The 19,533-nt window shown below is 34.5% G+C and overlaps 1 protein-coding gene across 1 annotated transcript; it reads left to right on the top strand.

Moving 5' to 3' along the window:
• The first annotated feature begins 255 nt into the window (after positions 1 to 255).
• On the top strand, positions 256 to 18,630 carry LOC117330078. The gene is made up of 18 exons (XM_033888297.1): positions 256 to 330; positions 1,365 to 1,485; positions 2,260 to 2,400; positions 2,648 to 2,736; positions 3,120 to 3,308; positions 3,817 to 4,110; positions 5,309 to 5,513; positions 7,613 to 7,705; positions 7,805 to 7,897; positions 8,347 to 8,640; positions 12,879 to 13,052; positions 13,306 to 13,377; positions 13,683 to 13,747; positions 15,000 to 15,164; positions 16,231 to 16,405; positions 16,899 to 16,982; positions 17,371 to 17,463; positions 18,095 to 18,630. The coding sequence occupies exons 1-18, from the start codon at positions 323 to 325 to the stop codon at positions 18,386 to 18,388; spliced, it is 2,649 nt and encodes an 882-aa protein (XP_033744188.1). The 5' UTR covers positions 256 to 322; the 3' UTR covers positions 18,389 to 18,630.
• Positions 18,631 to 19,533: the final 903 nt, after the last annotated feature.

The raw sequence follows: 19,533 nt of genomic DNA, 5'->3' as shown, positions 1-19,533 counted from the left end.
TTACCCAGACCCCTGTATTACAGTTACATGTATAAGACATATATTACATAAATGTGTAGACGTTAAGACATGTATTTCATTGATGTGTAGATGTCTATCCTGATAAAGTCAGAATACCGTATGACAGTTACATGTATAAAACATATATAATGTATAGATGTCTATCCTGATAAAGTCAGACCGCCGTACTACAGTGACTACAATAAGGTTTCCCCGTCGGTCTATATTTAGATGTCCATTGTTGCTTTACTAAACATTTACTATGAAACGCGTAAACATATTTCTCCGAATTACAACGAGGATGTAAGTTATACCAGTCAAAATGGCAAGGTAAGTATTTATGAACTAACTCACACACTGAAGGGAAATTATCGGTTTATTCTCACTTAGCCAATATTCTGAAATTTACCTGTATTACCTGGCCGCAATGTCAAATCACAAAGACATTCTTATAAATGCTGGAAGTTTCATGAAGCAGTCTATAGCCTTACCTGTAATTATCTCCTATTGTTTTACCTTTCAAACTTAGTCTCACATGGCCAACAAAATACCTTACCTGTCGACCTCAAATTCAGAACGTTCCCTACAGTAAGTGAGAAGACACCAAAGACATATATTGACACAACAAATCATATAAGCAAATTATTTTGATAAACGCATTCACCTATACGAGTGTTTACATGCACAAAGACCCTGACAAATAATCTTACACATTAGCCTGTACATTGTGTGGTGTATGTGCGTACGTGTGCAGCTCAATCTCGCCCTTTAACACTATTTTCTTTATTGATATAGACATCTGTATCTAAGTTACTGCAATAATTGAAAGTAAACACCAATATGGGAATACAGTCATAGGCATGACCACTATTAAAGAAATAAAACGATAATTTCAATATTTCATAGGTTTTGTAAATATTATTCCGTTCATGGCTAACCGACTGGATATGCTTTAACTCCAGCATATATATACATGTAATTATATCTATCAGACGGAGTTAAACTAGTATCAACAAGATAGAAAAATCGCAAAAATTGTAATTTTAGAATAGGCAGACTTCCTGTATTTTCATTAAGTTTTTTAGTTTTGTGTTTGAATAAAAGATCGAATTGCGTAGACCAAATGACAAATGCCTTGATCGATAGTGTGTTCGATTTGTTTACTGATCTGTTAAAGTAATCCACGAGTTTGTTACTATCTTGTTAATCATACACCATATTGCACTTAAACCAAAATCAATCAATTAACAAACAATTTGATTCACAATGAACAGAAATTCACGCCGATTTTGTGGATCATTTTCTAAACACATTGTTGTTCACATTACACATAGCTTGAAGTAAAAGTAATGTATTTTTCCTAGCAGGGCACCTGAAGTAAATCAATTGGAAGAGTTGAAACAGGTTTTAATGAGGCACCCCGACTACTTAGGCAATCGAAATGTCAAAAAAATATGGGATGATCTTGGAAAATGCGTATCTAAGGTAAGCACATCACATTGTGAATCACATACAATGTATCTAATGGAAGTACAACACATTGTAAATTACATACAATGTATCTAAGATTAGTACATTACTTTGTAAATCACATATAATGTATCTAATGGAAGTACAACACATTGTAAATTACATACAATGTATCTAAGATTAGTACATTACTTTGTAAATCACATACAATGTATCTAATGGAAGTACAATACATTGTAAATTACATACAATGTATATAAGATTAGTACATTACTTTGTAAATCACATATAATGTATCTAATGGAAGTTCAACACATTGTAAATTACATGCAATGTATCTAAGATAAATACATCACTTTATAAATTACATAAAATATATATAAGGTGAGTACATTACTATGTGTCTACGTGCCTTGATAACTTAAAACATGTTCCATATATATCATTATGCTCTTTGTTTAATTAACTTCCGCAACGCCAATGCTAATAATATTTAAGGCTTTAGGATTATTTCTTACGAGCACATAGGTCGATATTCACCTTAATGGCAGCAAATAAGTTAATTATATATACTTACATGAGGTAGCATATCGCCATTACCATACATTTTGTTTTGTTTCGGCGGGACATCAATTTTCTATAATCAATACGAGGCAATAACATTTTGAGCGGCGGGCATTTTGCATTTATGTACTTTTACAGGTGTCACAAGTCAAGAAATGATCATATAGCCGAAATGAAAATGTACTTTTCGACGATGACATACATTTTGCTATTTACCATTTACAGAAAAAAGATGTCGGAGGCGCATTTGAAAACCTGGAAAAAGAAATAGTGAACGTCTACCATATAAAACGAGGAATACTTCAGAAACGCAAAGAATATTCAAAACTGAAGAAGTCGATAGTTGCAGCTTGTCAGATAGATAATGTAAGGAAAATGTTAAGTTACTTGTATGTATGAACTCTAAGGAGTTTTAGTTCTGACATTGCTATATCTATGTGATAGCAGCTTACGTATCACAAACTCGTAGGTAATCGCATAAACACGATGCCTCTTAATCCTTTCTAATTATTTCACTATAGATCATCTGCATTTTTCAATATAAATATGTAAGAAAAAAGATAAACAAATAAGACACAATAATTTGAAATATTTTGTGAAAATAATATCCTAGGGTGGCCATCATTCAGCAGCTCTGAAAGTCGAGGGGAAAACCCAGATACAAGAACAAAAAGCTAGAGTCTCAGGGGGAGCTTCACCGAAGTAAGTACATGTTGTCATGTGGTGACAGAAGTATTAAACATTCATGAAATTACTGTGACTCCGAAAGGTGAAAGTAACGACTGTCTGTTCAAAACATTAACCGGTATATATTTAAAATCCCAAGTGCAATATCATGTTGGCTACACTTTCTTCTAACTACAATCAGAGAAAAGTAACCTTAACTGATCAATGGTCTTTGTATATTTATGCAGGTTCATATAATTTATAATTAATCATGCGAAGTTGGAACCCAATACACACTGTCTATATATGTTTGCTAAATAGATACAGTGTAGCATTTTAGGAAAGTTATGCTTCATACGAGCTTATGCTTAATTTATATGTTAAATAAAACATATCTATTGGATGTTGTTCTTCCTCAGGAAAGATGATAGCAGTGCCTCCAATGCGTGTGCCAGATTGTGCAAGCTCATAGAATGCTTATATCGCAGTGTGACCAGCAAAACCGATTTACAACTTCCAGACACAAAGGATATGAGGCTTAATGAAGAACACACACTCATGTATAATGAGGCTCAGAGATTGATATTAAAAATTAGAGACAATACAATGTAGGTCTTTTTATGTTTTATACCTGGTAAATGTGTTAACGTGTCAATGTTTTTTGTTCATTTGGTTAGCTGAATAAATTTTTTTCTGTGGAAAATACGGATGGTATGACATTTTCAATGTATTAATATACGACTGTTTGTTTAAGGTTTAGAGCAAAGGATTATTTTAGCTTGGCGAATATTGGTAAAATGTTACAGGAACGGAACAAAAACTGAAGTAGAGTTTATAAAGAAAGCTATCTCACATATAACACAATGATGTTACTCAAATCGCTATACAATCTCGGTTTCTTACTTTCGACTTCAACCTTAATAGTACTGGACTTATTTGTTTGTATATTTTTTCGTCAGGTTTTCAAATGAAATACTTGTAATAAAATTGATGAAGAAAGCACAATCATGTTAAACCAATACTTTAGATAAGCTTCTGTGTCTAACACTAATACTTCAAAACGAAATTTGTGTTAGCTTTTTATGCTTTAATATTCCTGTTTATCTACATTTGCAGGCTGACACGTAATCAAGAGCTTAAAACCGTACCAACAGCAATGACATTACATAATAAGATCGAGGATCCATCAACTGACCGAGATACCCATTCAGTACCCAGTTACAGTGGCCAAGGGGAATCAACACCAAACCACCAACCAACTGATGCTAATGAGAGAACATTTCGAGACGATATGGAAAAGAAAATGAAGGAAAGGCTGGAACAGCAAAATATGAAATTTCAAGAAGCAACGCAGAAACTAAAACAGGAAATTCACATTTTAAAGGAGGAAAAAGACCAGCTATTAACGAGGTAATGTATGTCTCTCACTAATCAATAATGTACTGATCTCACCAACACGTGGTCTTTAACTCATCATACAAACACGTGGTCTCTTACTCATTTCACTAACACGTTCTCTCTTACTAATCAATGCTATACTCATCTCACCAACACGTAATCTCTTACTAATCAATACTGTACACGTGGTCTCTTACTTATCAATACTATACTCATCTTACCAACACGTAATCTCTTACTAATGAATACTGTACACGTGGTCTCTTACTAATGAATACTGTACACGTGGTCTCTTACTTATCAATACTGTACTCATCTCATCAACACATAGTCTCTTACCTACCAATGTTGTACTTTTTTCCACAAAAACGTTTTTCAGATGGTACACACAAAACAAAAACCACTATTTCGTGTCTGAAGCCAATGCAGTGTCTAACAATTATCCATACACTTACTAACGGAGGCTTTGGAGATGTAAAGTGTCAGACTTATAGGTAGAGTGATAACATGTTTTCAATAGTTCATCGTGTAGGTCGACATTGGACGTAAAACCAGAAAGGGCTGTGTTCTTACTTTTTCTTCATGAAAATCCATGGTAAGGTAGCAGTGTACAGTAAATATGCCCAATTCTGAAAAATAAGGCATATGTTTATATATGTAAACGTTGCCAGTTAACCCTACATATTACCTATAATAAAGCATATACCTTTGTAATCTATACAACATTTGCAATCTTAAAACAGCTCTGAAGAATAAGTAAACTTATTTTTTCTATGTTTTTCAGACTTGTGAATACAATGGTAACACATTTTAAAAAACTTTCAAATTGCAAAATATTATGATGTTTGACCCAAAATGACAATTCTCTACAGTTTTTTTTCTGAAACCTATTTGAAATTAAATATCTCTATCCCAAAGACAGAATCAATCTTGTTTTGACATATGTTGTAAGTTAAGTTTCCCCGCAATCTTAACTTGATTATGAGCCATTTATTTTTTTTCATTTTTATGCATATCATAAAAACAGGAGTCTCTCTGTGGTCTGCTACCTAAGCTATACAAATGAAAAAGATCTGCTCATCGAAGCTTTTTCAATTTAGAAAAAAAAAGTTAAAATCATTCCAATGTAGGAATGCGATATCACTACATATTATCTTTAGCATCTATTCATCCAGCTGGATTAATATTACACTAATGTATTAATTAACAGAATGAGCAAAATGGCCGGGGACAAATTAACACGCAATAATCCTGGTATCGCAGATCTCAGTGACCCTAACCGACCACAGAAGCTCGCTGAAAAATATGGCGAACTCTATGATAACGAGTGGACAGACGCCATAGACAAACTGAACCCTAAAAGAGACGACAAGGTTGAACGCCAATGTATAGACGTCCTGGCAGGAATACTTAAGGTCGGTATCCTACGCCTTCATTGTTTTACCTCCTCTTTTCATTTACAACTCTCTGAAACGCATCTGATACATGTTTGTACCGAATACAGGTTGTCAAATCGATAGGTTTTTGAAGATTATTTAACATGCACTTTTTTGTATTTAGATGTACAAGTCATTGCAGTCATATTTGACATATTATTCAAAGTATTACTTGTAGAAAGGAAATTTGTCGAATCTACGTTTGCAGAGTGCACCACTGTAGCATACACTGGTTCAAGTCGACTTATTAGCCACCAACCGGTGAAACGCACGGCCTACATAAGTCCATCATATCTGTCTGTCTGTCCGTCTGTCAATCCGTCTACTCAGTTTTCCGCACTTTCCTCAGCCATGCTTCAATGTATGTTGGTAACAGTTGGTATGTAACGTCAGTATGAGTAGCTACAGATAATGTTCGAGTTTCAAGGGGCTTCGGGTCAAGGTCAATGTCGATGTTACTATTTTTAGCGAGGGCAGGAAGGGGCCATGTATTGCTTTTACAACATTCAGCATGCTTGTTTTAATAATATTATATAATCTTAGCAAATAGTTACACCTGAACCTAAGCTCAAATGATCAGCATAACCCCCTACATCAAGGCATACCATTTGAAACAAAGATCAATCTAGCGCAGAAGGAATATATATCCGACCAAGAATCTTCGGACAGGACTCCGCAAGCAAAAAGGACTATTCGACCGAAGTGGGCAATGCATGGGTTAATGTAATTCTCACCACCAATGTGCCCAGTCAAAAAATGGCAAGTCAGTGGTCGACCCGAGCCATCCCAAAAGAGCATAATCACTTCCCCCACTATCACTCAGCACAAGAGGAGCGACACCATCCCTACATCAGTGGACTTTCCGTCCCGGAGATCATGCAACACATGCGACACAGAGCGAGAAACCCCGGACCATTCCCAAACTTCGTCAAGACCTATTCTAAATGTGTGAGACACACCCGGCACACCAAATCCTTCATAGTCACTACTGTTCGATATTTTGCAATGCTTTATTCGTCAATATAAAGTGCTTTATCCATCAAAACGAGATGACCTGTTCATGCACGAACTTTGACCTTAGGGGTTAGTCAACACTCGTACTCTGTTATCGTCTGAACGACCTCCTTTCCCATCTCGGTAGGTTGATCCGATAGCGCAGGACAAATAATATTTGTTGTACCTGCGTCATCGAAGGTGATTTGAAAAGTATTTTTCTCATCTGGCGCATATTTCCATGTCCTTTTCTACACAGATGGTACATTGATATAAGCAAACTTATGATTGACTACACGGAGATCCAGGCAGAAATACTGAGGATTTTCAGGAAGAAACAGACTTGACATCCTCGTCAGATATTGGGGAGAGGGAGAAGTGTGATCTGTTTTCCTTTTCCCTTCTTTTTTGAATAATAAATTGCAGCTTTATATAAAATCAAATTTCATTTTTCCTAATATACTTCTTTAGTCCGTACTTAGACAGTGAACTAAATATCTCTTTGGGCCATTACCGTACTAACTCTGATAACCAGCAAATAATTCATTCAATCGACTGTCTCATAAGCAAACATCGTCATTTTCAAATACATTAACACGGCTTGTTGACAACAGAAAGTTCCAGGAAAAACTCCACTGTCCCGCTAGTTATTTTCTGTATTCTTTGTGTCCTTTTCCTGTAATATCTTTTGAGTTTCTAATGCTGATGACAGACGATAGCTTCCCGAAGCCGCAATCTTCTCTGACAGAAAAATAAACAGTATACCTGAAACATCTTTACCAATTACATGTCACTGCTAAAGACTACTCAAAAGAAGCTCACGAAGGGATGCCAGAAGAGGTTCACGAAAGTGTGACATTTCATGATACAGTATTGTCTTATTAGAAACAAGTATACATGGATGAGGTATAATTAATCCTATTATCCTTTTATTTACAGATTTTGCTGAAAAGAATAAATATAATCAAAATTTTCAAATGTAATCTCTATTTCTAGTCTATCGAAACAAAACAATGAAACGTGTGTATCTACATGTCTTTTATTACTTTTGATTATTGATTTTTATTCCTTGTACTTTTCCCAAGTTTTGTTACAGTGCCTGTGAACAAGTTGCGGACAACCAGTTCTCCCAGCTGCAGCAAGATTGTTTCATTCTTCCGAAACCAGGCAGACTACAGGTATGGTATTCGAAGCAAGTTATTATGAAAACTTGCACATGTGTAAAATTATAATGTATGATATTATTTACAACATATTACTCAGTATTATACTTTCAGGTAAACACCCAGGATGCACCGGAGTCCGCCAAACAAAATCTTTTAGAGGCGCAGTATAGTGCGTCTATTTTTACAACGGAGGCTGCCGTTAATGTAAGTACATGTATTACAACATTTTTCGGTAATTTTAGAAGTTAGTTATACATCAATTATTGAACTTTTTGGTAACTGTAGTAATTATCATTTTATGGTGTAAGCTGTTTTGAAATTAACACTTTGAATTAATTCTGTACTTATATCACTTTATAAAAACCGTCATTTGAACGAAACCGTCACTAAAAATTGATGAAACATTGGAAAAATAGGAACAAATAAATTTACATAGAAACCATTGAAATGCACAAGCAGAATAAAACTTGATTTGTTTAAAGTATCAATTTTAGCGTCGTGTCGATATTTTAGCATTAGCATTGTTCTATCTTGATTTGTAAACAACATGACACCCCTTTTTTGGAAACTATTTTATATAAGAATTATCGCATCTTCAGTATGTATATGTGTCCACGATTTTGAGGTAAATGTTTTCATATTTTTCACACCAGATTGTGACAGCAAATCTCCTAAAAGAAAGACAATTTAAAGACAAAGCAAAACAGATACCACTATTCACAGCCAGATGTATCGAGATTTGTTGGAGCATGGTGACACACAAACCACGGCTGATTTTGCTGTGGCCTGATCAGAGCAAAAATAGCAAGATAGATCCCAATATGTTCCAGTCATTCACGATATCGGGGGACATTTTGGACTTTGTTGTGTGGCCTGCTATGCTAAGCTATATGGACGGCCCATTGTTGAGAAAAGGAACCGCACAACCGGTAGCAAAACAAGCTACATAGGCAGCATTATGTGACTCTGGTATTCAATATTTAGCATAAGGTTTTATAGTTTTATTAAGCAGTAAATCAACAATATACCATTGGCAATTTTTCATTAACACATCATGTCCGGATGGCAACAGATCTTACTACGTCTTGCACATTAGCGTTACGGCACATCTTTTTGTTGCTAACGGCAAGGTGTGGGATGATGCGGATAGAACAAGCATGATGGATTGTGACATTGACCCAAAACATCATGAAACTGGATCTATAGCTATACATAATAAAGTGACATACCAATTTTCACAACATATACTGAAGCATGACTGAGAAAAGTGCTAAAAACTGAGTTGGGAAACTGACATGCAGACAAACGGAGAGGCTGTGTGTGTGTGTGTGTGTGTGTGTGTGTGTGTCTATAGTCCGCCGTGTTTAGTGCTTTTATAAGCTTATACACATATGTATATATGTATAAGAGTGGATATATCAATTCCTACAGAACAAAAGATAATTAATGCAATCGGTATACATGATAAGACGAATTAATTCTTGCACGGATGGTTTTAATGACATATCTTTCCGACCTGGAAACATTTATTGTGAGGGAGCAATTATAGAGCAGCATCTGTATCTATTTTGTATGAATTGTGTGATTGATATGGCACTTGTTTTATTGTGTGCTTAGATTTAAAAAAAAAAAAAAAAAGTCTTAGCAATAATTTAGTTTTATGGCAGAAGGAAAAACATATATGCAGTTTGTCGTGGCGCATACTTCATAATCTTTACAATCAAAATTAATCAAGAATTGACAAATGCAATTATGTTAATACTTTAGACATATATGTAGATATAGGTTATATAAATACAACAACATATAGTATCTATATAGGCATCGGCCACGTAATCTCAGTTGAAGTACATGGTTCGCCGCTCCCTGTGCGTGTCGGTTTGTGTTTCTAAAGAAGCTGCGAAACGTGCCCGTCTGTACTGGTGTGATTGTGTCCATGGACAAGACACTTAACCTTAATTGGTTTGGATGATGTGCAACGGGTCTCCCGTATGATGTTTAGTGAAGAGGTAGACAACTAATACAAGGAGACCCCACATCTGACTCTGACTGTTCATGGGGCGATAAACCCAGAAAAACGACAAGCAAATACCTGTACAATATACTATAAAATATGCCAAAAGCTTTTTCATGCAAATATGAAATGCTGTAAAAACTAAGTATTTGATATTCAACTACGACATAATAGTAGACCATTCAAATACCACTAAATATGAAATCACGTTACCGAAAACAGTATTTTTGTTGTATTTATTGTTTGTTTTTTTTTTGTATGGATTTCTATATATATATGTATTGATCCAATAAATCAGTGTGTTTTATATATTATTGTTGACATAACAAACTAAATGTTACATTCACATGGAATCATGCCTCGAAAAATCAACAGGGAATATCGTCATATTATCAAACCCATATGTATAACGACTGTGTTCCGCAATAGAGAACGTCTTCTGTGTTATCGACGACACCGGCCATACGAATCTACGTCCAATCCGGATTAAGTGTGACAAGTATCGAACCCCACTGACTTAATATCGCACTTTTTTTTTTTTTTTTTTTTAAATCCAAATGAGAAAATGATATCCACAATAAATTGTACTACTGTCTTCATCTGCATCTCGTCCGTACTCTATCATAATAATCGTGATAATGAGAACAAGCCCTTGGTGAATTAACTACAGGGAGATTTAATTCATCACGTTAATCACGCAGCTTAGATGTGAGTTCTAAGTTGTCTCTGTTACCTTGTTAGTAAAGATCTAGATAACAGGCTGATGAGTCTTTGATGTTCTTGATTTTAAAGTTAAACAGGTTTGAGCAATCTTTATGGTCCATAATGTTTATTATCATTTGAAAACAACCCAAGTCATTACGATTAGGATAATGCATAAACGATAATAAATTATTTTGATCTTTAAGGCCATACGATTGTATAAAACATTAATTAACATATCCACATGTACATCTTAATGGACAACATCTTCCAATATTACTTTAGTATAAGCTGTCCTCCCAGGTTTCTTCAGTCTGCTATGGACACCGTACAACTATCATCTCAGTACTCGTTAAGTTTGCTAGGAACAACATGCAGCTTTCATTCTAGGACTCGTCATCGTTGATAGGTACACCATACATCTGGTACGTGTATGTCGTTATGTCTAGGTATCGTCAGTGAGGTTAGGAGCGACATACAACTGACATTCTAAAACTCATCATTGTTTCTAGGGATCAAGGCTATCAAAATATATAACATTTATTGCAATATTTATATTTTTGAAGATATCAGCACATCATTTAAACATGATAATTATCTCCCTTAACGATATATAGGGCTAAAGTAGGAATAACATATATCAGCCATTTAACATGTACATATGTAAAGTGTTTGTTTATAGTAAACTGTAATGACACTGTATTAGCTCTAACTGTCAAAATTGTTCTGAAGTACATATCACGATAAACATGAAATGAGTTTGGATCTTTATTATGGCAAGTCCTCTGTGGCAAAGCCAAGTGATATTAAAAAAATAGTTGATTACATGGTGTATGTGGAGGGTTAACGCTACATACAGGTTTGTATCATATTTCCCCAGAACGACATTTTAAAGTGTAATATTTAATTTAATAACTCTAATTGTTGCAGTTGGAACCAAATTAAAATCTGATATCATATGTTTTAATATACATGTACTGAGTAATTTGATATACGAGATAGTGTGTGAATTCTAATAATTTGCTTAACTTTTTTTTTTTTTTTTTTTTTTTTTACATGTAATTGATTTAGTCACTTTAATTCTTTGTATGGGAAATATATTTCAAGGTCTTCATTAGCATTCATCAATGCATTCGTTGAAAAGGTTAATTTATTTTACAGTGATTTCCAAATGAATGTTTTTATCATCATTATCACCATGGCTTTCATATTGATGATTTATTTTATACGCTAGTCTGGAAGCCGTTTTTTTATCTTACCTTTTCAAACCTGGCCCATACTCTGAACTGTGAGCTAATTATGTTTTTGCTAACGAAGGAGGTTGTATTATATATTTTTTCTGCAAATGTATACGTAGGTCAGATATATCACTCAATCAAAACTAACATCAATTGTTCGTTCATCAGGGAAGTGTCTCATCTAGGTACCGTTGTGCATCTTTAAATCCTTTTACACTAAATTTTAATTAAATATCGTAAGACAAGTCATTCAGTTAAAATCACACATCGAGTAAAATGAACAGGAACAGCGATATACAGGTAACTGTTTAGACAAAACCTTTATTCCACACGTGTATACATACACATAGTACCACTTCACAGTTTAATGTTTTCTCGATAAGACGTTTACACTGCTATATACGATTAAGGTATTGTTGACTAACATGTTATTGTAGTCTGTCTGAGGGCCACTTAAACTCGTCACAAAATTCTCAGAAAAATCATTACCAGGAAGTCTGTAACCCCTGGAGCTGACATGCCAATGTGAGTCATAATTTGTTACTTGTACATATTTGAGTAACTTTCTAGAATGTGTCGTTATGTTGAGATTGTAGGTAAAACTATTGCTCCTTTTTATATCATGTCTGTTTTGTATAACATGTTAATTATCCTGAAGTGTTTGATGTAATTAGTATGACCTGTCTAGGTTGAACAATATGATTGTTTTAGAGGAAGTCATTCAGGACGGGTAGGTTAATTCACCTGTATTGTCTGTCACTAAAACGTGATTATACCAAACACTGTATGTCAAACAACTATAAAAAAAAACACACACTCATAATTCCATATGTCTGACAAGATAAGATTTTAAGAGGACAGATGAAAACATATTTACTTTCCAATATTGATAAATGTAGGCGAGATCGATATATATGCTGTAGTGTGTTATGAAAAATTATATTTTTTTTCTTTATCTAGAAAATAGAAACCCAGAAAGTAACACGAAAACAAAGTGTGATAAATCGCGTTGTAGATTATCACTTTTAACTATTGGTTCTACGTTTTTGTCAACTCAGAAAGTATCTTTCAACGAAGTAGGAGTAAATGTCACAGATTGGGAGATAACCATGTATGTTATATCTAAGTAGGGAGAATGTCCCATAATATGAGATAGCCATGTAAATGTATGTCTCATCATAGCAGGGTAAATATCATAAAATGGGAGATAACCATGTGTGTCTCATCCTAGCAGGGTAAATATCATAAAATGGGAGATAACCATGTGTGTCTCATCCTAGCAGGGGAAAATGTCACAGAATGGAAGATAATCATGCAGGAAAGACAGGTGAAACCAAACAATAAAAATTTACATGCAAGAATGGACAAAATCTCTCAGCAAGGGGACATAACCGACTATATAAAGGTATTTTTAATGAAAATGTCAGTATACTCCATTAATAGTCAATAAGTAAATATAGCGTTGGAATAACCACCTGATTTTAAATGCGAATTAGAAACAAAAACAGCACCTGTCGTATGGTAATGATAGCTTACAGGAATTATTACATGCTTCAACGATACTCAGAACAGATGTGAAAATACATAATTAACATATAACCAACGGCGACTTTAATTTTAATCGAAAATTATCTTCTCTGTGAATGTGCTAATTCCAGCAGACGGATAGAACGCGTTACACATCATACAGACGGGGATGGGTTCTGGATACAACCTATGGATTTAATTCAGTGAGTTCAACATTATACAGATATCATATGAAATTAATGCCATTTTAACAGGTACTATATCATAAATAACCATGAATGCGTCCGGTGAAAATTTGGTATTTGAAAACAGAGTATCATTTATTTATTATAATTTACCTTAATTAGGTATTATTTCTAAAATAATGTTGAAAAACCAAGTGTGTTAATGATGTGAGTAATTATGTACACAAGGACTTATATTAATTATACTTTATACCTTTTAACTAAGAATGTTAATGATGTATTTCCGTACACTAGGCATTTTCTATATACGATATAATTGATAGACAAACCATGCCAGAGAAAATAACGGAAAAGTAGACGGAACAACGACATCGACATCGACAACACGGTAAGTTAGCGGTTGATAACCAAGATAGTGTCCGTATAAAGTGTAATGTACGGCCCTGATAGTTTTTCTCATTCTGTATACATTTATAGCTACAGTCCGACTTCAGAAAAGAGCTCTTGTCTTTTAACATCAATAAATAATATCTGTAGACTAGCATCAGATATGGATAATCTTTGAATACACAGGCAGAATGTCTTCAGGAAAATTTGACCTGAAAAATATTACTCTGAATGACCTGAAAATAAGGTCAATTTCACATGAAGAAATGTTCAGCTCAAATTCAGGCCAATTCCAGGTCAATTTCTTGACATGAATTGACTATTATGCTCTTTTCAATGTCAATTTGACCTGAAAACATTGGCCTGAAGTTTACTTGAAATGACATAAAAACATTTTGTCTGTGTATGTCAAAACGTTAGTAGGTATCTGGGCAGGAATATGTCGTACGTACCTAGATAGTTCATGGGAGTTAGCATCATATATGCTCATACATCACATTGTAGTCTTAGAAGTAAAGCATTCCTCTTCTGTCAATTGTCGCCATGAAGTGGAGAATTATTGATAATGTATTGTTAGTATAATCATCGAGGTAAATTATCAACACAATCTTAACCACGAGGTCATACAACTAATCAGGTTAGATTATATACGTATGTGCTGTGTATATGTGTATCAGAACTAAGAAAATGCTGTCTTCTCGAGTGATGTGATAAAAAGCATATAACACTGCAATTCTGGGAACAATACATGTTGGATCGATTGCGAATCTGTTTATTAGAACTAGTGTGTCTAAATTATCCAATAATTCACTAGTACTCTTTTTTAAACAATGTTAATTCACAAAATAAAAAAAAATCACATTTACCTACCAAATAATCTCTGTGTGACTATTTACAATAGGCTTCCAAAAACTAACAATATCTAAAATTCGAATTGTAAAACAGGGCAAACATAAAATGCGTTTGATATTGATATTTTGTTGAGATAAATAAAGAAAAAAAAAGACGTGATATGTTTCACAAGAGTAAACATCACCGGACCACCGATGAAAACTGCCATAGTGAAATGGCTACGGGGAAAGGAAGTTATGACCTACGCGTTATAGGTCTTATATCTCAAATATATATCAGTATATTCACACTTGACTGTTTTGGATGGCATTAATTTTGGACATTTTAAATTGTAAGAAGGATGAAAATCAATATCCATTTAACGTTATTGGATTAACTGCATTAGTTCATTACTGTTAAAGCGAACACGCACGCCGCCCACACACTGTACATGCGACATATCGACCAATCGAGAAAAAGAAAACTGGGTATCTAGAGCAGAAGATGTTTGACTTAGAAAGACAATTGCAAGACACAAGGGCGAAGTTACGTCAGGCAGAGGAGGACAGAAATTACTGGATCAACAGGTTAAGTGATATACACATTTATATACTGTATATATGTATTTATCCATTAAAAGAAAAATAAAAAATAATTTTCAAAGACATGAAATTAGAATTGTACTAAAGACATACACGTAAAAATATCTTAAAAAATATATGCTATGATGTATACAATATCTGCCAAAATATGTTTGAAAATCAATTAAAACACATTGTATATTTGAGATCATTTAAGGACGGCCTCCCGTGCGTGCAATATGCATGTATGTGTTGAGAGGAGCCTGAAGTTAGTTCCGAGTTCCGAGATCCGTTTAAGTAAAACAGAGCTCGGAACTGGAGTTCCATTTTACGTAAACGGAACTCGGAACTCGGAACCAACTTCTGGCTCTCTGTGTTGAGTAGTATGTGTTTTGGAAGGCTGCAGTATGCTCCTTACTGAAGCATACTGCCGAAGACGCCCTGCAGGGCATTCCATCCGGTCACATTATACTGACAACGGGCAAACCAGTAGTCCATCTCCCTAAAATGCTGAGCTCTAAGCAAGAGTAGTGACTACCATTTTTCAAGACTCTGGTATGTCTCAGCCATGGGACAGAACACAAAGCCTTCCTCATAGGGGCGAATGTTCAACTTAAGGCCAAAAATGAGACTTTATCAAGGGGGACATTAGGAAGAAGAACGTTGTTTAAAAAGAGAAAAGATGATATCTCAAGTTTAGTCGCCTCTTACGATCATGCAATGGGGGCAGCAGGTACAAATCTAACTCCCTACCTGCAGGGCAGACTTAATCAGCCGTACGTATAAGTTGAAATTCATCAGCCGTACAAAGTACGTAAAATAAAAGCATATGTTACAATATATCAATCGTAAGTAAGATCAAAACACATGTTAGAATCCATCAACCGTAGGTAAACTTAAAACATTTGTTATAATCTATCAATCGTAGGTAAAATTGAAATAAATGTTGAAATCAGTCCGTTGTAGGCCGTCATCGTCACTGTCACCTCCCGAAGAGCAACACCATAGTCTCGCTTCTCGATTCGTCGTATTACCAATACGTCTAATTTAGTACTATGTGTGTGTTCCACAGAATGAGTAAAGTGACGGATGGCCAAAGTGACCCCATGCCACCCTCACAACTAGCAGAACAATACAGTCAATTGTATGATAAAGAATGGATGGATGCAATGTTGATCCTTACTGAAACAAAGAAAACAACACTCAGTGAACGTAGCGGAATTGACATCTTAATTACCATCCTTCAGGTACAAATATTCTTCACACGTAGGCTTTTGTCAATAGTATAGGTACGTTTTCAACATGACCCTGGTCCAGTCAACGCTAATTTTTTAACTGTACTCACTGAGATGTCACTATTGGAGATAATCATGGCGTTAATTCGGTCTTTATTTCTTCAGTTGATAATATTTTTCATAAATATAACCTTCTAGCCTGTTACTGATAATTTCCGAAAAAAACATTTTAAGTGATATCTTATGTTATTCAGCAATAACATTTCGCCAAAATGTGTTCATACACAAATACTCTGTGAAAGTAATTAGTTAAGCCACTCAACCATAACGATTTTCTATTGGTACTCCTTGGTATTCCAGTTTGTCTTCACATTAAAGCATACTTCGCTTTTCACTGGAGGTGATTTTATGTTAAAATATAATACATAATCAAAAACGGTATATTAAAGAAAATACAATTGCGATTTATTTTCATATTTGACCTTGTGAACTTTATCCTTTACAGAGAAGTCATGAAATGTGTCAACAAACTGCTGATGAGCAGATGAACGAATTAATAGATATAGTCATGTTACAACCGAATATGGAGGTTTGTTTGATATTTTTATATAAAATAATATTCTTCAATCTGTACACTCTTTTAAAGTACACTATATAACCTGCTGTTAAACCAGCAACAGTCTCAATGGAGTATGTGATGATTACAAACAATTTAACCTAAAGTGTGTCAATAATAGCCAATTCACATACCATAATCTGAGATACTCTATATTATGTTAATTGTCATGTCACTGCGAAACGTTCTACTAGATGCAATGCAGTAACGGCCGATCACTTAATTACTTCAGCATACCTACCCTAGGTAATAACAATTACTTCTGTAATCGTATTACGTTACCTATAGATACTTTGCATCAGTTATATATGTGTAGGTATTATTTTTGAACCAGGATTATTTCATCAAATTATTTTACTAGAAATCATCTGTCAGATGTCCTATTGAAGTCCGAAGAAATCTCCAAGTTGCTCAACAACAGGCGTCTAAGCGTACACTACCGGCAGTACAAAAGGTACGAGTATGATTGTACTCCAAAACATTACATAACGTCGTTTAAATCTTTGTATAAAGTCTTAAGCTGAAACTATCTTTTGGATGGCTATTTTAAAGTCAGTATGTGCAGTATATCAGTGATGTTTCGATATTTATTTTGAAAGAGGCGTGGCTGTCATAGAATGATTAGGTGTATGTACACAATTTCAGTGAAAAGGCCGTTTAAAGCTGACTAAAAGAGTTTTCGGATCGACAAGATTCACTCTGAAATCATAGCTAAAGTGTCATAAACCTGCTATACAAATGAAAGTAAGTTCAGTGTATGACGTTGTTTATTTATTTATTAATTTTTAATTTCCCTTTTTACTAAGTAAACTTTTCTCGATTTTCCATGATATTTAATGTTAAGTTTAGATTCGAACATTCGACATCTCTAACACGAAGATTCTGGATGTCCTCCGTCCTTGTCAAAGTCAGGTATTGATACCTTGTTTGGCTATATCTATTTAAATTTATACATGTACGTTTTAATACTCTTGATTCTTTGTAAAGTCATACTCATAACCATGATAGTTTAAGACTTCGAAGTTTACACTGTAAATCAAGACTAATAAAAATTATAGCTGTTATATCATTTTCATACATTTCAGAAATTACATCTCCGGTTGGAATCGCTGATGGAAACATTCGGAGAATTTCCAAAGGACAGGCTAAAACCTTTTGTCGATAAGTGTACCGAGATTTGTTGGGGTATGGTGATGCAGAGTCCGCGCGTGGAGTTCCTTATTCCCGAACGAGGAGTCAAATTCAATAAAGATCACTTCAAAGAATTCAAACAATCGGGTGTTACTGTCGAATACGTTGTATGGCCTGCAATGATCGCACACAAACAAGGATCTCTCCTTGTAAAGGGTATCATTCAGCCTGTCGTTGTTAAGCCATGAGTGCGAACATTTCATTTGATAGATTAAGGTTTTGTCCTACAAAACTAGATATTTTCTGCTCATTAATTTCGATTGATTGTGTGTATGAGCTTTATAAATCTGTCTACTGTGATCAATTGCTAATGCTGCATAATTTGTAAAGGTTCAACAAGCCTGGTAATTAAAAAGTTCCTTTATACAATAATTACATGCAAAAGGTCAGAAGGTCATATACAAAAACATTAAAGGTTCTTATTTCTACATACAGTTTTGTTGTTAGTTTATATCGTATCTTGAAATATCTTTTTTCCACATGTGATTTATAATTAATTGAACCCGTATGGTATAAAAAAGGAATAATATTATCCCTGTGTATGGAGGTCTCTCCCATATTTAAACATAAAAATATGGTTAACATTGTACAACATGGTGAATGTGCTGGAGCCTCCACAGAACACGAGGGTAGACTTTACAGATACAATGTCCGGTTTATAAAGTTGTGATACACGTAATAATTTCCGTGTCACCTCGCTCTTGACACGGATTTTCATATTTACTGTACATTTCGTAAGTTGATGGTTCTAACAAATAAATTGACATGTTGAAATTTATAGATATGTATATATATATATATATATACTTGCATGTGAGTATTCTGTCAATTATTACGGAATCCATGATACCCCTTTCATCTTTGTAAGGGGGGGGGGGGGGGGGGGGGGGGGGGGGGGGGGGGCGTGTTGAATATTAATGTAATGACAGTTGTCTTCTTTTCTATATCTCGTAGATGGACACTGTTCTCTTTAATGGTGATGTACAGCATGAGTTATTGTAAAATATGTATATATTTAATGTAAATGATACATTTTTGAAGCACCTTCCATCAGCCGGGCTCCGATTACTCGATCATATTTGAATACGTATGGTTTACCTGAAAAGTTAAAGTATGTAGTAACTGACGATGCATTTATAAATGACCATATTTCATGCAACTTAAAAACTTATATGATGAAATAGTATCTTTACAACTAAACTGGACTTTGATCAAATCTAGATACCTGGTAATAGGGAAAATACCTTGAGTTGTAATGTAGTAAGGTCCACAGCAATAATATATCTGTATATAAATGTGTTACAAAGGTTAGATCGATTGACAAGAGAGTCAC

Source organism: Pecten maximus, chromosome 6 (genome assembly GCF_902652985.1).
Source record: "Pecten maximus chromosome 6, xPecMax1.1, whole genome shotgun sequence".
Lineage (NCBI taxonomy): Eukaryota > Metazoa > Mollusca > Bivalvia > Pectinida > Pectinidae > Pecten > Pecten maximus.
This window is presented reverse-complemented; position numbering and strand designations above follow the sequence as displayed.